At 47.9% G+C, this 25,489-nt stretch overlaps 1 protein-coding gene across 5 annotated transcripts in view; it reads right to left on the bottom strand.

Annotated features, from left to right (window-relative positions):
* The window catches only part of AGRN (agrin), a 247,487-nt gene that overhangs the window by 68,503 nt on the left and 153,495 nt on the right, over positions 1 to 25,489 (bottom strand). For all 5 annotated transcript variants that reach the window (XM_081201337.1, XM_081201338.1, XM_081201339.1 and 2 more), the window contains 5 exons: positions 24,543 to 24,767; positions 22,885 to 23,091; positions 12,383 to 12,604; positions 4,993 to 5,187; positions 2,787 to 2,987 (listed from right to left, as the gene is read on the bottom strand). In XM_081201337.1, coding sequence (XP_081057463.1) covers positions 2,787 to 2,987; positions 4,993 to 5,187; positions 12,383 to 12,604; positions 22,885 to 23,091; positions 24,543 to 24,767 — 1,050 coding nt within the window. The remainder of the gene's footprint in view (positions 1 to 2,786; positions 2,988 to 4,992; positions 5,188 to 12,382; positions 12,605 to 22,884; positions 23,092 to 24,542; positions 24,768 to 25,489) is intronic.

Below are 25,489 nucleotides of genomic sequence, written 5' to 3' on the forward strand. Positions count from 1 at the left end.
ATTGATAACTATAGGTTGAATCTGATGCTAGTACTACTCAGAGTAGACCCATGGGAATTAATGAGCCTTAGTGAGGCGTATCTATTATCATCAGTGATTCTACTCCGTGTAGGGCTAACACTGAATACAACGAAGCAGCAGCAACGAATATAAATTATTTAATTTATATAAAATGATATGTGATTTTACCTCTGTATAGGCTTCTTTCCACACACCCACACCCCCTTCTCCAGCCTCCATCCAGGCAAGCAAGAAGCATTCTCAGAGTTGAAGGACACATTCTAGCAGGCATAAACGTTCAAGGAGGGTGTGTGTGTTTAGGGAAGCTTTTAATGTTTAACACAGTGTTTCCCAACCGGTGTTCCGCGGCACACTAGTGTGCCGTGAGACATCGGCTGGTGTGCCGTGGGAGGGAGGCGGGCGAGTCGGGCGGCGAGAGGCGGCGGCGGCGGCGAGGATCCGCGTCGAGCCGGGGGCGGCTCCGCGGTGGTGGTGCCGAGCGGCGGGGCAGCGCGCGCAAAAGGGAGGAGCGCGAGACAGCGGAGGAGGAGGAGGCCGGCATGTCCGGGCAGCAGCAGCAACAGCAGCAGCAGCAACTCCCGGCGACGGCTCCTCAAGCCCCGCCGCCGCCCCCTCCTCCGCCCGCTATCGCCGCCACCACCACAACAGCCGCCGCCGCCTCAGCTGCCGCCGTCCCTCAGTCCCTCGCTCTGCTGCCTCCTCCCACCCCGGCAAGGGGGAGGGAAAAAACTTTCACTTTTGTGCGTCCCTCCCGGCGTGACGCTGCGCGCTGACGTCACGGGGCGGGGCTTTAATGGTGGTGTGCCGCGAGATTTTTTTCCGGTAAACAGGTGTGCCGTTGCCCAAAAACGTTTGGGAAACACTGGTTTAACAGATCACTGTATTTTAATACTTTGCTGGAAGCTGCCCAGGGTGGCTGGGGAGACCCAGCCCGATGGGTGGTGTATAAATAAATAAATAAATAATAATAATTATTATTATTATTATTATTATTATTATTATTATTATTATTATTTATTATTATTATTATTATTATTAATCTGAGGGCAAGACAGAGAGCCCTGGAGTGGGGACAGATATGGTATGGGGGTCTGAGGTTCCTTATCCCTGCCTTCTGCACTCAAAGTCTCTCCTTTCTCCTTCCTTCACATGCCTTAAAGAGACAGGCTTCAGAGCTCGGCAGTGCCATTCTGGAGCCAAGGCTTGGCCAAATAAGGGCCCTGCCTTGTCCTCTTTTCGTCCTAACTTCCTCCCACGGTGATAGGAAAGTGAGAGAGGAACGAGAAAGAGAAGGGGAGAGAACAGCAGCCGGGTGCTTTCTCCACCCACCTCCCTCCACTCTTTGAAGTGTGAAATTAAAGCACTGATAAACCTCTTTGCCGAGGCCTATTACGTGCCGTCACCTTTCATTATTGGCAGATAAAAAGACAATGAGAAGGAGGGTTATGGGAGGGAAAGGGGGGCGGGCGGGTGGAAGAGTAGCTTGTGACAGAACCGGGAGGCAGGGAAGCTTAATGAACAGAGAAGCAAAGCAGCTTCCACACGCGCACAGAGTGCACACGCGAGCACACACACCCCAAACTCAGAGGTGTGCAAGGGGTTGCTAGGCAACAGGAGGAGAGCACACCTGGCCTACAATAGGGCTCAGGTGCAACGAGGGGGGAAGTGAGGGGGTGGGCACAAAGGGTCAGAACCTCCTCCACAGGCCACACTGTCTGTGTGTAAGAATAAAAAGGCAAAAACCTGACGCCAAAAAATATATATGCCAAGTTTCTAAAAACAGATGGGGGAACATTTTGAATTCCTCAGGGACACCTTTGCTGCTGACCGTAAAGCCATAGTTTTTTCGGCAAAAGACTTTCAAAGGGAGGAAACCAGGGAGCTGGAATCTATCAGCAAGTTTGATTCTATTCACACAGGGCTCGGTCTTTTGAAACAAATGCTAAACTGGCAAGGCAAAATTTGGCGTTTATGATCAGCAAGTTTTGTTGTGGGGCGGGGGAACATGTAACAGCCTGCATGGGACAGTATCAATATTTGACCAAGATGACTTGTCTCAGGAACTTAGTAAGAATTCAGTTTCATTCATTCATTCATTCATTCATTCATTCATTCAGCAGATCAAAAGAGAAGAATTTTGAATTTCAACGTCAAATTTAGATTCCAAAGCTCAAGTTTTGAAAATTCAGTAATTTTTCTGAATTTTTGTTTCAGTATTAAACAAGTTCTGGGGCTATGCTTTACAGAAATGAAAGGAAAATGGATCTACTGGAAAATGTTTTACTTTGAGGTGGGGAACCTCTGGCTTGCGGGTCAAATGAGGCCTGGAACGCATCTCAATTTGGTCCATGGTGTCATTTCTCCCAAACCATGCCCACCTGCCCCACACCTGATGACATATGTGATGTCAGGTGCCGAGCGGGAAAGGATGTGGTTACAAAGGAAGATGCAGGAGCTTAAAGTGAGCTCCTGGTTGTTCCTTTGCAAGAAGGGCTTGCTGTCAGTGCCAATCAGCTTATCGGCACTGATAGCAAGCCCTACTGGGATCAGCTGCATAAAGCTGCCCCTGTAAAGGGACTTCAAAGGAGCCTACTATCACCACTGATATAGCAGTTACAATAAGCCCCTTTGAATTTGGAGAGGTGGGTGGGCCCTGATCACATGTCAAAGCTGGTCCATGGGTGTAGGATCTGCCATGCCAGCCAGATCCAGTTCTCCGCTCCTGCTTACCATCCTGCTGCTGGGAGGAGGAAGAGAAGACTTACCATCCTCACAAGGGCCCGTCCTTGATATCTCAATGTCCTTTTTCTGCTGACAAGCTGCCACCCGCAGCTCACACGCATTGTCGTAGGTGACACCATTGCTCCCGCATACTCGGGCCAAAGGCTGCTTCTCGCAGCGTGGGCAGATGCACTGCCCACCCACACATATGGCCCCAAAGGAGCACGTCGTAGTCCCACAGGTTTCTAGAGGTGGGAAAAGCCAGGTTGGGGGGGGGAGAGAGAGAGAGGAAGAAGAAAAGTAACTGCATTAGATACTAAGAGAATCATTATCCTGTTGGGCAAACATGGGAATACAGTACAGGAAGCTAGCTGAGTTATACTGAGTCAGACCATTGACCCATCTAGATTAGTCTTGTTTCCACTGATGGGCAATATCTCCCCAAAGTCAGGGATCATTTGCAGCCTTGAACATAACATAACATGGAGATGGCAAGTTTTGAACCCAAACCTTCTGCAGACGAATGCGAAACAGATGCTCTACCACTAAGCTTTGTGCTTTGTACTAGTGGGGAAGTGGAAAAAGGATTCTCTTTGGCCCAGCAGCTTAGAGGTTAAATCCACTGCCATCTATGACATCCTTAGAGCTTGTCTGGGTACATCCAACAGTCTTATCATCACATGCTCAGAAAGTTTATAAGGGGTACCTGAAAGGCAAACATTAATCTGGGAGAGTTGCACCACCTCCTACTTGGTGGGTGCTGGCCCCCTCTGCCCCAGGCCTGGCTTCAGCACTGGGTAACTGCTGTAGTTCAAATGCCCACTGCTGATGCTCGTCCTGGGCTTAAAAACATGGGAACATGGGTAGCTGCTTTATACAAAGTCAGACCACTAGTCCATATAACCTGGTATTGTCTACAATGACTGGCAACAACTTCCCAGGTTTCCAGACAGGGGGTGTTCCCACCCCTGTCTGGGAGATGCCAGGGTTTGAATCGGGGGCCTTCTGCTTCCCTTGCAAAAAAACAAACAGCAAGCAACAACATTGTTCTGGCATGCTGATGATGCTAGGGAGGACACCCCCCCCCGCCTGCCCGCCCGAGGCTGTTTGCAAAAGGCAATTAAAACCATAAAGCAACTTTTAAAAAACATAAACAATCCAATTACACGTAGAGATCCCCTTATAAATCTCTTAACTATCTCTGAAGAAATCTTTGCCTTGAGTTTTTTCCAGCCTGCAAACTCTGTGAGGCAAAAGTCCTTGAGAAATCAAGCTGCTTGTTATCTCGTGCTGACAAGGTAGATATTCAAGTACCCAATCACCTGGCGGCAGTGCTGAGAGTTCGCCGTTCGCTTTATCTGGGAAACCCAAATGAGGTTCCTCTGTTCCTGAGGACGCACAAACCCAGCACTGCCCCTTAAGGAAATTGTTTAGAGGAGTGTCGTGCTCTCACTGGCGGGATCTCAGTGGCTCTTGCCACTTTAGGGGAAGGGACACAGATCGGAGGCAGAACATCTGCTTTGCATGCAGAAGGTCTCAGGTTCAATCCCCAGCATCTCCACATAGGGCTGGGGATGTCCCTTGCCCCAAACTCTGGAGGACCATTGCCAGTTAGCAAGGACAATACCGATTACTATTATTATTGTTGTTGTTATAACACTATTTGTAATTTTATTCAAAATAAAAAAATTCCTTCCAGTAGCACCTTAAAGACCAACTAAGTTAGTTCTTGGTATGAGCTTTCGTGTGCATGCACACTTCTTCAGATACACACACGAAAGCTCATACCAAGAACTAACTTAGTTGGTCTTTAAGGTGCTACTGGAAGGAATTTTTTTATTTTGACTATGGCAGACCAAAACGGCTACCTATCTGTAACTGTAATTTTATTATTCATTTGTATACTGCTTCAATGACAAAGGGACTTTAACAGTCTTATTCAGTATAAGGGCAGCTTCCTAGGTTCCTAGAATGCAAGAGTAGGCTCATTGAATGGAAAACTACTCCATACCAAAAATAACCCCCCAAAATATACATCTGCACATAGAAAAGTAGCACTGCAGGGAGAAGGCTGTGTGCAAACCATTTTTCTTGACACACTTGCTTTCGGTGCATTTTAATTTTCAGTGGCTTTTGTGAAGGCAGGGGCGTTCCATAACGTGAGACCATGCCTGCAGTCTCAAATGCTGCGACTCAGGGGTAGGCTGATCACCTCCATGAGAACTAGAGCAAAGAGAGGCAAGGACTCACTGCAGCTGCCTTGTGCCGCCACCTCGATGTTGGTCTGCTGGGTGCAGGCCCGCACGTGGAGTTCGCACTCGTTTCTGTAGGTGTTTCCGTCCGTGCCGCAGACCGGCTGAGCAGAGGGGACGCACTCGGTGGGGCAAATGCACCTCCCCGTCTCTGCCTCGCAGATGGCACCAAACTGACATTTCCCACAATGGTCTAAAAATAAAGGAGAGGGAACTCACTGGTTAAGGAAGGAAGCACTATGGTCATCCAAACTGTACAGGTCAGTCTCAGATTATGTGAAGGAACGTCCTATAAAACTCCTATGTAGATGGCACTGCAAATTGCCCATATGACTGACTGGTAGAAGATCCCCCAAGATCTTTCTCATCACCTGCTAACTGAGATCTTTTTAAACTGGGGGTGCCAGGGAATGAACCTGGGACCTTCTCAGATGCTCTACCTGAGTTGTGGTCTCTTCATCTTAGTGTTTCAGCAATAACTGAGGGCAGTAACTGAGGGCAATAACCAGCAGAGGGCAGTTCAGTACCCACAAGAGGCAGCACCCCCTTCTTCAACAGCCTCTGTCAAAGCCTCCAGCTGACCCTGAGCACTGTCTTGGCTGAGGATGGAATATGGTAATGGGAGAGCCAGGCAAGCGTCTCTGTCTTAATGAAGTGTCAGGGCGGTCGTAAAATCCTGCTACAATCTCCCACCCCCACCCCTACCCCCCTCTTCAGCTCAGTTCAGTGCAGCCGACACAGAGGGAGGCTGACCCCCAAGGAAGGGGAAGAGAGGGGCGCTCAGAGACAGAGGGGTGACAACCAGCCATTAAATCTGTCAAAGCCAAGAGCCAGAGCCACAAAATGTCACACGAGCTCCGTGCGCTGTTGTAAGCTTCCAAACAGGGGAGGCAGGAGGGAGTGCCAGGTCAGGCACACTTATAAAGCTGTATTAAGCCACAAGCTCGTATCAAGAGGAAAGCACAACTGCAAATCAGCAGCTGTGGAAGGGACCTTCCAGATCTACTAGAGAAATGTGGAGCTTTGCAATTTGCTGGTACTCACGGGGTCCTCTCTAATGTGGTTCTGCCATTAAAGCAGGTCCCTGCAATCTGTCTGGCCCTCTTTGCAAATCTTCCCACACACACTCACCCTCCTAACTTGATTGGGAGCTGCAAAAGTGACCAAGGGGGTGGGGGAAGGGTTGTCAAGGCCATGGCAAGTGCCTATGGGTCATGAATAAAAATGCCGTATTTCCTAGTGGGAAAACACAAGTCTTAGATTTTTGATGCTTACTTCAAAGACAAATATCAGTTTGGGTTGGGTTGGCTCAGATTAAAGGGAGCTGTTTTAGTTTGTGGAGGAGGGAGAGCTTGGCTTGATTTGAGCCTCACCCAACACTAGCCATGGGATAGCTCAAGTCGATAGAGCATGAGGCTCTTAATCTCAGGGTCATGGGTCCAAGGGTGTTGGTCTAGATGACCCTGGTGGTCCCTTCCAACTCTACAATTCTATGATGATGATGATGATGATAATGATGATAATTTATTTATACCCCCCCCATCTGGCTGGGCTTCCCCAGACACTCTGGGCGGCTTCCCAAAAAATATTAAAATACTGTAATACATCAAACATTAAAAGCTTCCCTAAACAGGGCTGCCTTCAAATGTCTTCTAAAAGTCTGGTAGTTGTTGTTCTCTTTGACATCTGGTGGGAGGGTGTTCCACAGGGAGGGCGCCACTAAGCTATCTTAGATGGCTGGTGTTCACTGGGACTGATGGGGCAGGAGACAGGCAGCTCAAACAGTGGTTGAAGCCAGAGTCAATGCCAATGATAGGTGGAGTCAACTAATTCAAGGTTTGTCCCCATCCTTTTCCTTCCTGCTGAGTTCTACAAGGGCAACACTGAGACTAAGGTGTATAAGCCATTCATCTGAGACATGGCGTACCACTAACTGTGATTCCCACAAATACCCCAATGATCAGGCAGGGTTATAAGGGATTAGGTGGTCCTTGAGGTATCCTGGACCCAAATTGTTAAGGGCCTTGTAAATTAATCCAAGAACCTTGAAGCTGGCCAGGTAGCGTACGGACAGCCAATGCATGTTTTTTGAGCATGGGAGTTATGTGCTGGCAATGGTCTGTCCCTATCAACCATCTAGCCACAGAATTTTGCACTAGCTGGAGTCTCCAGACCCTGCCCAAGGGTAGCCCCACATAGATTGCACTGCAATAATCAAATCTTGAGGTTAACAATGCATTAATCACAATGGCCAGACTCATTAGCAGGGTCTTCAAGCATACACTGGTTATATTGACAATTGGTACTGTGAATGCAATATGTAGAACAGAAAGATACCCCACCCCCCAAACCATCATGGACACGAACTGGTAAGCTATGGTTTGTCTGCCATGCATTCCAAGGCAGGCGTCTTCTCTTCACATTGTTGGGGCTGAGCCGTAAGTCACTAGTAAGCCTAGCGAGAGCCAGAAGTCTGCTTCGGGAACCAGGCCATGTGTTACTGTCATGGGTCAAGAGTGTCACCACCCCGGTGAAAAGTTATAGTTTGAATGGGAAGCCCTTCATAGTCCTTCTTGCTGAGATGTCAGGAGCCACACTGAGGCTAAAACCAGGAACCTTGAGCTCTGTGCAATTGCCACTTGGGGCGAGTCACTCAAACCACAGCTTGGAGCCTCCTTTGGGCAGGGGAAGTAGGTGGAAGTTCCCTGTTTGTGGAGGAATGCCTCCCCTCCCCCCCACCTGGTGAGGTTTGTCTCCCTCCCACATTATTAACCATCAGGAAGAATAGCTGAAAGCATCCCTGAAATATTCCATTCTGGAAAACCTTTACATTATTAGGATATGTGGTGGATTTAAAGTGTGTTTAGATGCTCTTACAAGTGTTGAAATGTTTTTACGCATTTTTCATGTTTTATTTTTTCTATTTTTAATTGTGCTCTTTTACCGCTTTGCTGCTTGACACCCTCAGCTCCTTTACAGAGGAAGGACAGGATAGAAATTTAATAAATAAAGTAATTATCAGGCTCCAGTTCACCCTAAACTCCCTAACCCTGTATGCCCCAATCCAGTCGCCAAAATCATCTGGAGTAGTGGCCCCCCCACATAGACAAGAAACACAACTCCTGTCAACAAGGAGCTGTGTCTTCAGTGCCATGGGCCCAACACTGTGGAACTCCCTCCCACTAGATGTCAAGATAGTGGAAGTTTCACTGCCTGGCTAAAATCATTTTATTTCAGAAGGTCTCTGCATCATGAAAGCTCCTCTGGTATTTTAACGTCGTCGCCCCCCCCCCCCCCCCCCGATTTCTGGGATTAAAATTTTAAAGACTTCTAAATTTTGGGGTTTAATTTATGTGTCAAATTTTGTACATGGTAGATTTTTATCACTGCAAGCCTCTTTAAGGCCTAGATGGTGAAAAGTGGGATATACATTCTCAAAACAAATAAATGATGAAAATAATGGTTAGGCGCAGAATGCTGAACTAGACAAGGCTATTGCCTTGATCCAGCAAAGCTAATTTTATCCACTATAGCACCCCTTCCCACACCCCTCCTCCTCCTCCTCCTCTGCATTGAGAGGCATTCACCGACTGCCATTCAAGAGCATCAGTCGGAAAGTGCTTTCGGGACGGAGCGCAGCCAAAGGAGAGTAGTCCACGCCGGGCCCATTAAATCCATGGCGGAGGGTGATGAACACTTTGTGTCTCTCTAAACAGGCTCTACAACCCTCCGGGCTTCTTTCTCTCATTTTAATAGCTTCGCCTTCCTGGGAGCGGATGTATTTACAACATGACACCAATAATTCACGGCTCCTGCCATCTCCTTCTCCCCATCTCCTCGAGCCAATGTGCGTTCGCAGCATGGGGCGGACTGGGAAGGGGGAAAGAGGGGTTTGGGAAGGGTAGTTCGTCTTCATAATTCATTCGCCAAACCGTACTTCTTTTAGTGCCCAGAGAAAGAAGAAGAAGAAGAAGAAGGGGAGGGGGGAGGGAGGGAGGGAGGAGGAATGGATCGCCTGGTTGTTTCTTTGTGAGGTCTCTAACTGGAGCTCCGCTCAGCGGTTTTGCTATTTGGGTTTGGATGGTTGGAACCTTTATACCTGTTGGCACCCGTCTGACTCGAGAGACAATGGAGTGCACTTCCGGGGGTGAAGTCAAACCTCTGTGTTAGCAGCACTGAAGTGATCACCCCAGGGTACAAGTCTGGGCAGAGTATATGGAGATCCTGAGCTGTCCAGATGACACGATCTCCCTTTCAGCCTCACGGATGAGGTCCGAAGGAAAGCAGAGTAATATGTTTGGCACCAGCTTGGCTGCAGGAGTTGGCAGAAGGAGGCATAGAAGGCACCATGCAACTGTCTTAGGGACTCCAGATTAGTGTGGGGCTTGCTCCTGAGCCTTTTCTTCTTCTGAAGGCAGCAGGGTCTTTATAGAGAAACTAAATTCCTCGCAGTGCCTTGGCTTTAGGCAGCTTCTGGTGTTCCGAAGTCGGCCCAGATTCGTTATTGCCAGAGCGACACTGATGCAAAGCTGAGATGCTGACATGCACAGCTCCTGCACACTTCCACGAGGGCTCGTGTGGGACACACCCCCAGCGCACCGTGCCCAGCATGTTAACCTGCGCTCTGTGTGTCGCCTGCCAATTTAATTACAGCTTCAAATTGGCAATGTGCTGTCAGCTGCTGCGCATCACCGTACAAGGGCGCAACTCAAATGGATGCTCTGGCATGAGGACTACTCCCCCGCCTTCTGCAAATCTCCCTGCCGCACAGATAGTTCACGCTTGGGAAACGGCCTGCTTCCACCGCACATAATCACATGCCATTGCTAGGGCATCAGTGGGAAGCAAATAACATTTCCAAGGGATACAAATTCACCTGCACATCCAGCTCGCCTGCTAAGTAACCATAGCTGCTTTGACTAGCAGCCAAAAAGCAAGCCATTCTGTAACCGCCGCTCAGAGCAGCAGGGCTTTGTTCTGCCTCCCTGTCCACCCCACCGCTTTCTGCTCTTCTAGGATTTAATGCAGTTTGGTTACTGAATGCAAGAGGACACCGGCACAAACGGTTAAGCCAAGGAGTGTCTTTCTGCCAAGGTAAGAGTTTTGAGACATGAAAGCTCCCCTTCCGATGCTTCCCCCAGCAAACGAGCTCAGTATATCGCTTTTGGAAGGTTTTTCATGTTGGAATGTAACCAAGTCAGATCACTGGTACTGTCTACTCAGATCTCCAAAGGTCTCAGGCAGTTATCTTTCCTGGTTCTACCTGGAGATGCCACTAGGGGTTGAACCTAGAATCATAGAATCATAGAATCATAGAATCATAGAGTTGGAAGAGACCACAAGGGCCATCGAGTCCAACCCCCTGCCAAGCAGGAAACACCATCAGAGCACTCCTGACATATGGTTGTCAAGCCTCTGCTTAAAGACCTCCAAAGTAGGAGACTCCACCACACTCCTTGGCAGCAAATTCCACTGTCGAACAGCTCTTACTGTCAGGAAGTTCTTCCTAATGTTTAGGTGGAATCTTCTTTCTTGTAGTTTGGATCCATTGCTCTGTGTCCGCTTCTCTGGAGCAGCAGAAAACAACCTTTCTCCCTCCTCTATGTGACATCCTTTTATATATTTGAACATGGCTATCATATCACCCCTTAACCTCTTCTCCAGGCTAAACATGCCCAGCTCCCTTAGCCGTTCCTGACGCCTTCTGCTCTAAAACCAGAGCCTTTTCCCTCTTCAGGGGGGTTCTCAAGGGTACAGAGTACCGGCACCCACCCACCCCGTTTAAAAGTGTGACACTTACTGTAATAACTTCATGGTGAGTATTTTTCTATTAAAAAAGCACTGTCTGCCACTGAGCTACAGCCCTTCCCTTAAGGCAAAGGAATCTGCTGTACACCAAGTCAAACCATTAGCCTATCTAACTCAGTACTGGCTAAGACGACTGGCAGCAGCTCTCCGGGGTTTCAGAGAGGGAGTTTTTCCCAGCCTGACCTGGAGGATCAAGCTCTTCCCCCACTGAGTTATAGCCCTTCCCTATATAGCATGGTTAGTTCAGTCACATATGGTATGCATTATATTGAGGAGGGAAAAACCTATCAAGGCTCTTTTTCTCAAGGGTGGAAGGACCTAAGGGAGAAACAGATAATGAATGAGGAGCATGGCAATAGGTGGGATTCCACCCCGTCAAATCAGTCTCTTTGGGCTCTTGTGGCAGCTTACTACTACTACTACTAATTTTAACCACAACTTTAAAAGTACAACAAAATCATAGTAAGTACAAACAGTCAAGTAAAACCTCAAGCGATTTAAAAACAGAGCAGCAGAAGGCAGCATCATTACCTATACTTTTTTAACCTTCTGTGCCAAGGACCCCGAAGGTACATTGTCCTGGATCAGGACGTATCCTCACCCAGCTTTTAAAACAGGGGTGGGGCAAACCTGTTTCGTTCTTGATGCTGCTGGAAGACCACTCCCATCAGCTCCCAGTGCCAGCACTGTCTCTGTTGTCTTTTTGATTGACTACCGACTTCCAACAAGCCTTTAAAGTTGAGAACATCCCCAGGCTGCCTCTGTATTAGTTGTTTTTAATTGTTTTATCACTTGTGGTATTTTATGCATTGTGACCTGCTGTTATTTTTATTGATTACAGTTTAGTAATTATTCATTATCAGTATTAAGAGTGAATTTCCGTTTAATTATTATTTGATGATATTTAATTAATCTGCGTCCTATTTTATTATGATGGATTATTCAACATTACTTAATTAGATATAGGTAATTTTAAGGTTATGTTTTTATTATAACTTTTTTGTATCGGATCAGATTGCTACAAGGTGTGTGATGTTTGTTGTTGCTTCTTCAACTTGTAAACTGCCTTGTATACAGTTACATAGAAAGGTTGTATAAAAATTAAAAGTGAAATGAAAAGGATATAAATTTGATCATCGTAATCATCCCTGGCCACTGGCTGTGCTCCCTGGGGCAAAAAAATTGAGAAACCTGCAGGCACCACCAGAGACTGAGGACCACTACTAATTTTTTATCCATTCTTAGTGGGTGACCTTAGGCCAGTGACTGTAGGGCTGTATTAGTATTATCGTCATCGTTGTTGTTGTTACTATTATTAACCTCGAAGTTAGATTACTGCAATGAGCTATATGTGGGGCTGTCCTTTTTTTATGATGCGTGGTATATAAGTAAGTAAATAAATACAACAATGTATAAAAACATATATTAAAAACAGTTATATAAAAAACAGTAAAAACAGCTGCACATATAAAAAACTATTTCATATGTAGAAACGATTTCAAATCCAATACACGTACAGATCAGGATGAAAATCTCCCACTTCGGAGGCTAAAAAACCCATCCCCTGGTTATAAACTCACCACAAGGGCCCTTGTGTTTCACCCTAATCTCCTTCCGGAGGGCGCAAGCCATGGCATCAAGCTCACAGGGGTTGCCATAGGTGAGGCCATCACTGCCACAGACCGGGTCGTAGATGCTCTGGCACACTTGCTGGCATTCGCACACTGCTTCCCGGTTCTTCACCACGCAGGTAGCCCCAAAAGTGCACTCAACACTCAGGCAGGGGCTAGGCGTGCCAAGATCTGGATCAAGAAGTAGGGAGAGAAAGCAAAGCTTGTTAAGTGTTTCGCTCACCTACAAATCTTCTGCTCGGACGCAGTAGGTGAGGGAGGGTCTCCATCTCCAAGTGTACGGATTGAACGGGCGGAATATGGTTTGCATCCAATGCAGCACTCAGTTAAAAATTACCGTATTTTCACTCTATAGGACGCACTTCCCCCCTCCAAAAATTAAGGGGAAATGTGTGTGCATCCTATGGAGCGAATGCAGGCTCCTTGGCTTCAGCGATAGCAACGCGAAGCCTCCGAAGCGCAGAGGGAGCGCTCCCTCCGCACTCTGGAGGCTTTGTGTTGCTTTCGCTGAAGCCTGGAGAGAGAGAGGGGTTGGTCACACCGACCCCTCTTGCTCTCCAGGCTTCAGGGATAGCCGCCTGAAGCCTTCGGAGCGCAGCGCGAGTTCCTGCTGCGCTTCGCAGGCTTGGGGTTCCTTTTGCTGAAGCCGGGAGAACATCTCCTGGCTTTAGCAAAAGGAACCCGAAGCCTGTGGAGCGCAGCAGGAACTCGCGCTGCGCTCCAAAGGCTTCAGGGATCTTTGAGGCTGGCGGTGGGGGGAACTGCTGCCCCAGAAGCTCGGGGGGCAGCAGGAAGGCTGCGTGCAGCCTTTGTGCTGCTCCCCGACCTGGTCTTTGAGGCTGGCGTTGGGGGAAAGCAGCGCTTCCCCCCACTGCCAGCCCCACAAGCTTGGGGAGCACTGAGCAGAGAGGGGGAGATTTTTTTTTCTTGTTCTCCCCCTCTTAAACAAGGTGCGTCCTATGGTCAGGTGCGTCCTATAGAGCGAAAAATACGGTACTTAGCTTATAACTTGTGCTACTGGCGAAACGTTTATGCCAGAGGAACATCGCTGTGCGAAAATGCCTAAGCAAGTTGGTGGTAACTTTGCTGCACAACATATCATGCAATTGTGTTGCACAACACATTTCCACCAGCTATTGTGTTCAATTCCTCTGGTGTGCAACATTAGAACTCCCCTGTCCACTAGTGCAAGTGGCTTTGAACTAGTGGATAAACAAATGCTGGATATGACCCTCTGTATTCATGGTCCTGTCATCCAACTATATGAAGGTTTCAAGGCATAGATGCTATCATTTACCCCTTACCATGCCAGAAACCTCAAAACATGGAAATAAGTCTAGCATGTGTTTGCCAACCCTTCATTATAGGTTCCACAGTTCACTATTTGGCAGGGAGCGATAAATCTATCTGACTGAAGAAAAATCTCCTGGAGTGCAGCCAAAAAGCTTCTGCTCTTCCTTTTAGTCAGTCAGCACAATATTGCTCCTTCTTTTTTGCGAAGTAGAAGACAGATTAGCCAAGATATGTGAATTTCAAATACGCTTTCCCTTCTGAAATCCTGAACACTGGTTTTTGGGAGAGGAAAACAAAATTTGGAAGCACGTGACTAACCCAAATGTCAAAAGAGTGTTTCCTGGATTTGTAAAGGGAAAGCGTATTTTGAAATTCACATTTTCAAAATTTTGCAGCAAGGCATGTGGCTAGATCTCATGAGTGATGGCTTAATTATTTTATCAGGACTCCTGCATGCTTTGAGGCCTCTTGTCAGTGTAAAAGAAATCTAGGGTACCTCATTTGTCCTCTGTTCACAGTTAGGAGGGTTTCCTTGGTTTAGAGGGGTCAAAGGGCAAGTTAAAAAAATAATGACCTCCCCCAAACCAAACACTGCCTCCTGGTGGAAGAAATATTCAAAACAGTATATTTGAAGAATTCTGACCCCTTTACATTTATTTATTTTTTAAACTATTTCATCATGAGTAATCAAACCCAGCTTCTGACATGATGCCACTTTTGAGAATCAGCATAGTCCAGCACCTAGAAATTTGGAATTAGGACTGGTACTCCTGGGTCTGCATCCCTAACTGTTTCATTGTGAATACAAAAGCATCTTCAATGTGCCAACTAAAAGTAGTACTGTTTTATTTCCTGACACAGCTGCTCAGGACCGCAGATTTCCCTAAGCAGCTAGTCCTTATTGATAACATCTGATGTCAGCCAAAGGAATTTCTGAAGCCCATTCATACCCTTTTCAACCAGGACTAGGCGAAAGCCACCCTTTATTGTTCATACATGGCAGAAGCACATAGCTGACAGCGGGTCAGGGAGAGGATTATCTCTCTTTATCACACATCCAAGAATCCTTTGCCACTTTAAATCTCTCATCCCAACTCACTCTCCACCCCCTTGTCTTCCACCAAGAGGCACAGTGTGGCAGATACAAACATCCCCAAGACCACTACCACCCTGCTTCAGATTTGCAAAAGACCCACCCTAAACACAGTCCTAAGTGGGGAGCAAGGGAGACTGCTTTTGCCAGCAAAAAACACTTCTTCCAGTAAAAGGGGCTGTCCCTATAGAATTACTTCCAAGTTTTCTAAGCCAGGTGTGGGGAACCTTTGGTCTTCCAGATGTTGCAGGACTACAGTTCCCATCACCACTAGCCCACATCTGGTGAGCTCAATGTTCTGCACACCTGACCTAAGCATCCGTCTTAAGCATGAAAAGTTAACACAAACCCTTCAGAGTATTAACCTCTGGCTTCTTTTTATGCTGAGGCATAAGTTAAAGCAAGGAGGGAGCACCAACTCCTCAGTAAAGAGGACTTTATTCCCCTATTCCAATTTTGTGGGGGTTCCATATATAAATGTTACCATAGAACTACCAACACCAGGGTGCCTGTGGTGTTAGCTAAGGATTAAGGGATAATAATGCATTAAAAGGGCAGCAAACGGCCAATTAATTAAACGATTAAAACACTTCTGCCAGGGGTTGGGTTGTTTATCTGCCTCTGGCACTTCACTATTTTGAGCCACCTCTGAGGGGGGCCTTTTCCCCTCCATAGAGAGAATGGTTCCCACAGGTTTTGTTTCCGCACTGTGTCGTTTCTGAACTACAGTTGACAAAAAGGTAAGGACTCCTGGGAGCAGGTGTCACCATACAATTAAAGAATCACCTCCCCTCAAAGAATCATGGGAACTGTAGTTTGTTTAGGGTGTTGAGAATTGTAGAAATCTGCTTTCAATGTATAGCATGCGGCCTAAGTGTCTGACTAGGAGCATGAAGACCTGGGTTGAAATCCCTCCTCACTGGGTGACCTTGGGCCAGCGGCCAGAAGGGCTGTACATATAACCCTACTCACATGTTCACCACACGTTTCTTATTAAAACCGATCTTCAGCTAATGTGCATGTGTGAACAGTTAGGGACAGTGCAATACATTTTGCCAGTGGAAAATCGTGCCACCTCCCGAGTCAAGGTGCATAGTATTCAAGGCTGGCCGAGTTACTTTTGCCCTGGAGGTCACCCTCTCACCATACAAGGGGAAGAGCATAGCTTCCCCTGAAAAATCATGGGAACCAGGATGCTGGGAATTGTAACTGCAAAGCGTGGGGGAAACTACAGTTCCTGGGATTCCATGTGCTTTAAATATACAGAAAGAAAGTAACAATTGGCTGTCCTTCTGTGACACCCAATATCAGCTGCTTGAGGCGGCCATCTCACTCAGCCTAATTAAAGCTTGTCTATTTAGGCCTCTCTCAGCTTAATTTACCTCACAAGGTTGTTGTGAGGATAAAATGGTGGGAGGAGAGCCATCCATGTACACTGCCTTGAACCCCCTTGGATGGAAGGCAGGACAAATGGAAGGCAGGACAAATACATTAACAAACAATGTCTACTAAATCTTCTCTCTGTGTGTATATATATCCCAACTTTCCTTTCAGGCCCATGCCCCACTTTGCTGGGGCGATTCCCCCTCACACAGCATTATTTATGAGCATGAATGCCTCATTGTCCCTTCCAAGGGTAATCTATTCCCTCAACAGAACCTGTTCTGTAATGGGGCTCCTTTATCAACGTCACCTGGGCAGGTACACCCCCTCCTGCTCCCCTTTCCCAGTTCCATTTTGGAGCTTCTAAGCAAACAGGACGAAGAGGCAGGGGGAAGGCCCATGATGGCCGCACAGTTGACTCCTGTTGTCGCAGCCGCAATGGTGCCATTAATTGTGAGCGTGAGGGGAGGGACAGTGGAGGTATTCTGCCGCCCTACCGCCCTCACATCAAAAAGATGTGTGAGGTAATATAGGAATCTATTCAGGAATCTATTTGTCTTTTGGGCGAACCAAAAACCACCACATGCTTACTCAACGTACTCAGGGGAGAAAGCTTGGTGGAGACTTTCTTGGTTTCAAAATGGAGAAAAGGAGATGGGGGGTGGAGAACGGCCGCCCGTACCTTATAAGCAAATTACCCCAAGCTGACAGAGCACAAACACCTACCTACTTGTCTGAATTAGAGTCTATTCCAACATGCTTTCCTGCCCCCTCCCCTGAAGTCTACATCTTTTAAAATAAGATAAAAGTAAACTAGCTATCTCAAAGTAAACCAAATTTCTTTGCCATGAAAAACTAAATGCTCTAACTGGTACTAAAGATGCCCATGAAACAAACTTGTGGGTGTATTTATACACACACCGGCATTTTTCCATTTATTTTGCTGCTGCTGCTTGCAGTGGGAGGCAAGGAGCTATAGGGCTCTGAGCCCTCCCCATTTTATCCTCGCAGCAGTCCTGTGAAGTAGGCTAGGCTGAGAGAGAGCGACTGCCCCACAGTTACTCAGTGGGCTTGGATGCTATGTGACGATTTGCTCAACCCTGTCTGCACCTTCCGTGACATCACCTCCCACAAGTTTCATGAGGGCTGGAAGCTTTGCTGCTTCTAAGTAACAGTAGCAAAGAAGCAGCTCTGGTTCTCAGGATGCCTAGTTCTGTGCTTGCCTACAGAATTGTGGGCGGGAAAGTGCTTTGCCCCCCATCAATCCACAGGCGAGACCCTCCCACCGCAGCCAAGCCTTAAGTTGGAATTCCTCCTCGCTGCAGGAGTTCTCCTCAGCCTCAAGGTCACCCTAAGCCGCGCAGGAGGTTGTTCGGTGTTTCAAAAGCAGTCTCTCTTGCTTAAGAGTTTTCACTGGATTCATAATCTTCATGCAACCGGCAGGCAACAGGATCAAAGGGTGGGCGGGTGAATGCAGGGGTGGGGAGGGGGAGGAAACCTGCTGTTGTTCTGCCAAAGGCCATATGCTGGTACTATGCAGTCTCAGGATGCTTACAGGCCAAAAGAGGAAAGCCAAAGGCAGGGATGAGGGATTACAGGGGCGGTATGTGCGTGTGGAGGGGGGAGGAGAGACCACATTCCATGGGGTTCAGACAACAGCCCTGAACAAGTAGAGAAAGGAGGAGACAGACAGAAAGAAGGCGGGAGACATGGAAGACAGACGGACAGACAGACAGACAGACAGACAGAGAGACAGACAGACAGACAGGAGGGTGTGATGCATGGACAGCGCAATGGATAGACAATTACTACTCTTAGGCCTCAGTGAAGCGGAAACCTTGTGTCAGGGCTATACCTCTTCAGACTGTAGATGGGAGCTCATTTGGTTGAATGCTCCTTGCAGAGATAGATATCTTATTTGTTTGCCTTATAGCACAGCATTACTTGCCCTAGCAACCAAGAAGCTCAAGGTTCTGACAGATGTAACTAAATGAGCCCATGGCATTAATGGGCTTCCCCTGCAGTGTATGCAAACTGGAACCTTCTTTTGGAAGAATTTGTGATGAGCCACCGTCGATGCAGATGGACTCCACAAACGGGGAATTTATTCCTGCATGCATAAAGAGTTAAGGGTTTTCCATGCCCAGCAGGTGGCATGGCGTAGGAACATAGGAACGAAAAAAGGAGCCTGCCGGATTAGGCCAATGGCTCATTATAGCGCACAGCATCCTGTTCTCACAGTGGCCAAGCATATGCCCTGATGGGATGTGCATAAGCAAGAACTGAGCACAACAGCACTCTGCCCTACTGCGACTCCCATTCAGAAGCATCACTGCATCAGACAGTGAAGGCAAAGAATAGCCACTGGGCTAGTGGACACTGATAATCTTCTCCCCCATGAATTTGTCTAATCCTTTTTTTAAAGCCATCCAAATTGGTGGCCATTTCTGCCTCCTGTGGGAATGTGTTCCATAGTTTTAACTTAAGTGCTGTGAGAAGGACTTCCTTTCGTCTGTGCTAAATCTTCCAATGTTCTGCCCTTCCTCCAAGATCCCAGGGCGGCATATATAGTGTCCCATCCCAGCTTTTATCCACATTGAAGCCTACATCTATTTGGGTCCTATTGCAATTTCCTAACTACTACTACTACTACTACTACTACTACTACTACTACTACTTCTTCTTCTTCTTCAATAACTTGTAGATGAGTAAGATTGTCTTTCATAAACACAGTTTTAACAATGAGTCCATAAGTGACTGTGGAGGCCAGTTCTGGATCCACACATCTTTCCACAGTGGGGACATTGGTTTCCGGGCATATTGGCTCTCAAGTTGTTAAGAGCTAGGACTGGGGAATTGGTGTACAGCATGCAGAAGATCCTGCTCCCGGTATTTATAACAGGCCCAGTCAATCCAAAGGCTTCTTACTGCCTGCTAATCAAGGAAGAAGACATTGGACTTTGCTATTCCTTCCTGTGCCTGAAGTGAGTGTGTTGGCATGAGAGAACACTGTCCCCAGGTATACCGCCCCCACCCAAGAGTGGCTGCTTTCATGCATGTACACACACACAGAGAAAGAGACACACACACACATAATAATAATAATAATAATAATAATAATAATAATAATAATAATAATAATTTATTATTTATACCCCGCCCATCTGGCTGGGCCTCCCCAGCCACTCTGGGCGGCTTCCATAAAAACCAAAACTACAATAAAATATCACACGTTAAAAACTTCCACACACACACACACAGAGAGAGAGAGAGAGAGAGAGAGAAACACACCAAGGATGGAAGAAAGGGTCTGAAGACAGCATGATAAGAAGCCAGGCAAAGGGATATCATAAAAACCAGGGAACAGGAGAACCACACAGTGCGTGCTGGAGAGAAGGGAGACCGTTCAGGGTGGGTGGGTGGCAGTGGCCTCTTGCAATGACAGCAACCATGAAAAGCAAATGCTGGTGGCATAACTGCGTGCATAACCCGTCTTGGGGAAGAGGAAATGCAAAGCATTTTACAAGGCTCAAAAACTTCCATTCCAAGTGGGGAAGGGGTTGCTTAGTCCTTTGGACTAAGGGCACAAAGAGAAGAGGATGGATCATCTTGGGCAGAGCTAAGGAAGGGCAGTGAGCGGGGGGGGGGGCAGGAAGGATGGAAAGCCGACCTCGGAGCAGAGACATCCTGGTGGGGTGCGGCGGGGCACTGTGCGGACGGGCCTCCTTTCTCCAAACAGGCAACGCTGGAAGACACAAGACACACAACGGAAAGAAAGAAAGAAAGAAAGAAAGAAAGAAAGAAAGAAAGAAAGAAAGAAAGAAAGAAAGAAAGACAAGAAGAAGAAGAAGAGAGAGAGAGCAGTAGGGAGGGAGAAGACAGACAAAGCTATGGACAACCTCCCTCTTCTGCCCCCTTCAGACATACCCTGTTTAATTCCTCCCCTCCTCTTGCAATGAAGAGCCCAGCACCCAAGACCCAGGGATGGGACTAATCGACAAGAGGTAACTCCGGCAAGCTGCAAGCTTTCATTGGCAGTTCAATCTGCTAAAGGCTTTGTCAACTTATCATCATGGGACAGTTCTGAGTGGAAAGCGGGGTGGGTGGGGAATTAAGCTGTAGGGCACAGCTTCAATTGCAAGAGTGTTTTAGCATGTTAAAATAGTAGGATGGGGAAAACAAAAGTCATCAAAAGTTGGCATTTTCCCATGATAAAGAATGGCAGCTTATCTTCTTCTTTTTATTAAATGCTGCAAAGTACAGTCGTACCTTGGATCCCAAACACCTTGCAAGTCAAACGTTTTGGCTCCCGAACGCTGCAAACCCAGAACTGAGTGTTCCGGTTTGTGAACGTTCTCATCTGCAGTTGGGAATGTGGGCTGAACATGTATCAGAAGTGCAGTGTGCGTGTATGGAGTAGGGTGTGGGTGGGTGTCACTGTAGTCTAAACTGCCCCCAAGTATTGTTGCCCTGGAATATTCACCCAAGCTAAATCTGGGTCCTGTTAGCATCCCACTTTTTAATCATCCAGTTAACAACAACAAGGAGAAATCTGCATCCTGCTAAACACATGAAGCTGCCTCATACAGAGTCAGAACGTCTGTCCATCTTTGTTTAGCACCACCTACTCTGAATGGCAGCTGCCCTACAGGTCCCTGCCTCCTTATTAGTTGGTGAGTCAACCTGGGACAGCCTGCATGCAATGTGTGCGCTTTGCCTCCAAGCCTCGCTGTGAGCAGCACAAGCAGAACATCACCTTCAGCTGGACTTGGGACCAGTGACTTGTGAGCAATATATATATAAAGCCTCTCTATCTCCAGAGGGTCCGCATCAAATGGGAGGAGGAGGCTCACTTTGCATGACAGAGGGCATGGCTTGCTGGTTAGAGGCCAACCTTTGAGCTGTCAAGCGCAGCTGCCTTGGGGAGGGAAGCATCTCTCAAGTCCTGGCTGATGGCATATCCCAGGAAAGGTTTCATTTATTCCCTAGCTGTTTGATCGGGGGGGGGGGGGAGAGATCATGTTGTGTCCACTGGGGTTGGCAGAGTACAATGCCCTGGAGAGAGGAGGAGGAGGAGAAGTTGCAGAAGGCCACCCAGGACACAGGAGAACAGCCTGCCCTCTAAAAATCTAAAACAAGGCGGGTTAGGTGGGAGAAGAGAACACAGAAATGCCTCCAAGCCTTTCCTGTCCTGGATCTAGCAAGGAACAGCTGAGTCAGGCGCTCTCTGTGCCCCTGAAGAGCCTTTGGCCTCCTCTGCCAGGTATGGATAAAAGCCAGGAGCAAACCTTGAAGCTCTGCCAAGCTCTGTGCCGCGATTTTAGGCTTCGGGGGCCTTTGGCTTCAAAGGTAGTTGCGTTCCATTTGCCTTTGATTGGCTTTGCCTAGCGCACTTTCAAAATTAATCCCTGGGCTTTGCTAACAACATCATGACTCCCACGGGGTGGGTTTTTTTTGGGGGGGGGTGAAGAGACAGACTTCCCACTCCTCAGCTCTCTCCCCTTCTTTGGAGGAGGAAACTGTGAGGTCTGAAAATGATGCTGAAGATACAGGTGGATACTCTCCCCACTCCTTTCCAAAGGGACATACCCAGAATTATGTGCTTACAAACAGCCACAACTGCTGGATTGTTCAGTTTGCCGCAGTTTCTGGGGGACAGGGTGTTACATCAAATATCAGTCCCTCACGGAGTACACTCCAGCAGTTCCTTGTTGGATATAGTCTGAGGCCTCCTCACGCTGTGAACTTTCCTCCCCTCAAGTTCCTTGCCAGCACCTTCTCCTTGGTAGGCTTTGTCTCAACTGAAGTTCCCACCAGGTCTTCCCTGCCCCTTTGGCGGGGAGGTGAGTCAATCCCTTGAGTCAATCCTGTTGGGCAGCTGGGATGACGGGCTCTTCTCAGTGGTGGCCTCACAACTTTGGCACTCCTTCCCCCAATGGGCTCTGTTGGGCCTTCTCACTTCAGAACTGCAAGTCTACTCTAGGGAAATCAATACCTGTTTCACGTGTATCAGGCTCTCTCCCTCTTGACAGATTTGAGACAGACAAGAAAAGACGAAGGCGAGAAGCATGGCCTACAGATCACACCTGCAAACTGAGAAAGGTTTGTAGGGCAGAATGAGAATGGAGATGGGGGAGAAGGCAAAAGGTGTGGAGAGCACCGCGGGAGCTGCCCCAAAGTGGCGTTGCCTGGGGGGAAAGGAATCACCTGTGGTGCAAAAGGACAGCAATGGGAGCTGCTTCTGAATGGCATGGCAGGCAGAGCGAGTTGGCGGGTGGACGTCACAAACGGATGGACAGACAAATGGAAGGGAGGAAGGCTGGGTGGGAGACACAGACTGAACACTCCAGACACCGTTATTCAAACACTCCCCATTACAGAGAGGGAGCGAGCAAAGGAGGGAGATGACCGGAAGGCAAAATCCCAAGACAACTTTAGCCAGAAGAAACAGAGCAGGCACAGAGCCACAACCACTTCAGAGGAGATGAGCCGGCAGATCAGACCTGCCACCAGTGGCCCATTAAAATGGCAAAACGAGCAGCAACTTACCTTTGAAAATTGGGTTCGCGGGGACTCGTCAAACAGATGACACAGGGAGAGAGAAGGGCTTGGGCCTCTTCCACTCTCAACAACAAGGGAGGTAGGGAGAAGCTGTCGCCCCCAGCTGTTTCGCACCACTTACCACAAGGGCCCTGGTGCTTGACCGGGATGGCGGCTCTTTGCTGGCACTCAGCTTTCTGCCGCTCGCAGTCGTTGGCGTAGGTCCGGCTGTCCCTGCCGCAGAGAGGCCGGTAGGAGCCATCACAAGCGATACGCTCGCACGAGCAGCGGGCAGCCCCCCGGCGGTTCAGGCACACACCGTTAAAGCGACACTCGTCCTTGCACTTGTCTGGAAAAGAACCGGGCACGAGAAAGCAATGAAATTCAGGAGCAGCACTGGAGGGTGGGTCAGTAGCCCCTTTAAATTAAGAGGCACATCCAATCTGTCCCTTCCGTTATTGATTATTGAAGAGGGCTGGGCTAGAAGGGCCCTTTGGTTCCTTCCAACTCTATGATTCTATAATTCCGTGACAGAGTAAATCCTGAGGCCCAGGATGAATAAATGGTAGGCATTTTGCAAACTGAGAGCTCTCTTGTGTTACAATATATTTTATTTATTTGAATATTTATAAACCACACTTCTGTGCAAAATATCACAAGGAGGTGTACAGGCTAAAAATGCAACAGAAACACCAAAAACGACAGTAAGAGCAAGTGGCAAAGCGTCTCAGGTTTGAAAGGCCCGTCTTGAATAATATGGTTTTCACAGGAAGCTCCTGCAGAACCTCTGGTGGCTAGGAGTCCCACAGGGCAGGGCTGGCAGAACTAAAGCCCCGGCCCCCGATAAAAGCCAGCTGACCCTCAGGGGCATGCGTGGGACTGCCAATGGTTCCCTCAGCTATTGCAGTAGAGCATAAGGAATTAGGTGGTCTTGAAGGTACTCTGGTTACAAGTTTTTTAAGTCTTTGTGAATTAACACAGGAATGTCGAACCTGGTCCAGCAGGAAATTGGCAACCACTGCAGCCCTCTCAGCAGCGAAGTGACATGCTGCCAGTAAACTATCTGGCCACTACATTCTGCACTAATTAAATCTTCCTGGACAGACACAAGGGCAGCCTGACATACAGTGCATTATGGTAATCGAGTCTTGAGGGTTACCAATGTATTGACCACTGTGGCTAGGCTGTGTGTGTGTGTGTGTGTGTGTGTGACATACACACACGTCTGGATCAATGGCAGTTGAAAGGAGAAGGTGCCTAGGAACCAGCCCCTGCACAGATCTCAAGCCATTGTGGAGAAAGATGTGCATATTAAAATGGTGAACAGAGTACTGCAAAAACTGGTTGGTGAGCAAAATCCCTAAGTCACATTTTGTGGTGTATTGTACACATTGGCCTGTGAATGTGCAAAGTCTCCAAGTGGAGAATATGCATTCTGACCAGCGAGAAACACTGGATGACGTTTGGGTGCTTTGAGCATTCTCCCCCATCTTCCACAGAGCATGAACGCCGACAAGTCTCGTCAGAAGCAAGAGGGTTCTGATTCTATTGATTTGTTTTGCCCCTTCAACCATATTCCTCCTCACTGCCTGCAGGACTTGCTTTTCTCCTCAAGAAGAAAACGGTCCCAATACTTTTGTATGGGGAAATGTAAATGAAACCTATTGCGATTCATTCTAAGGACAGGGCCTTTCCAGTGCTGGCCACCCCCCTCCAACTGCGGAAATCTGTCCCTAGAGGTTTTTGTTTCAGACACCCTTCACGTAGACCTGTAACAACTTGGAATTTAGACTCTCTTACCCTGAAGCAGGCACTGTCCTGACCGCACTTTCTGGATCTCGATCCCCCGAATGGCACCCGACCTCAGCATGACACAGTCGTTGTCATAGGTTACCCCCTCATCGCTACACACTGGATCCCGCTTCAGAGGGCAGCTCTCAGGCCGGAGCAGGAGCTCAGCACGCCGAGTGCGAGGGTTGACCCGGCAAACTCTGTTCATGTCGTTGTGGGTGCTCTTGCAAGGGTCTGGGGAAAAGTAGGTGAGGAATGATGAGAGCGGAAAAATCTTGCAGCCATCCCAGGAATTGAATCTGGGATTTTCAGTGTGTAACGCTGCTTCTCTAGCTATGGACTCAACACTGTAGATATAGTTTCTCCACAGAAGCTGCCTTTGATTTATCTAGTCCAACACTGTAGAAGTGAAAGCAGTTCTCTAGGGTCTCAGGATGGGGGTCTTTTCCTGGCACAAGTGCTGGTGGATGGATGGTGCTCTATTCCCCTTTCCAGAGCTACAATTCCCAGAGTTCCCTGGGAAGAGGGAGTGACTGGTTTGTCTGAGAACTGTAGCTCTGCAATGGGAATTGGGGGGGGGGTGTCCCTACTCTCAGCACTCTTAAAAAGTGACGGTGCTCATGATTCTTTGTGGGGGGAGCCATGATAGGATACTGCTTTAAATGTTTATTGCAGATGGGCATAACTCACATCACCGCATCACACACACAATTTCAGAAAAACACACACCCTCAATGGCTACGTGATAATTCTCCATGGTTCTCCATGCAAATCTACCCACTTGCTGAAGGCTAGAGAGCCTTGCAAGAGTTCACACCTACAGACTTATTGCAGGGTGCAAGAAAGGTGAGTCAAGGGTCCCGGAAGGATACTGACCACTTAGAAAAGACAGACTTTCCAGGTGGCCAGGACATGGGCCATGTCGAAAGGAGATGTGCAGAACCAATGTGCATGAG

Source organism: Podarcis bocagei, assembly GCF_964188305.1.
Source record: "Podarcis bocagei genome assembly, chromosome: 7".
NCBI classification, from domain to species: domain Eukaryota; kingdom Metazoa; phylum Chordata; class Lepidosauria; order Squamata; family Lacertidae; genus Podarcis; species Podarcis bocagei.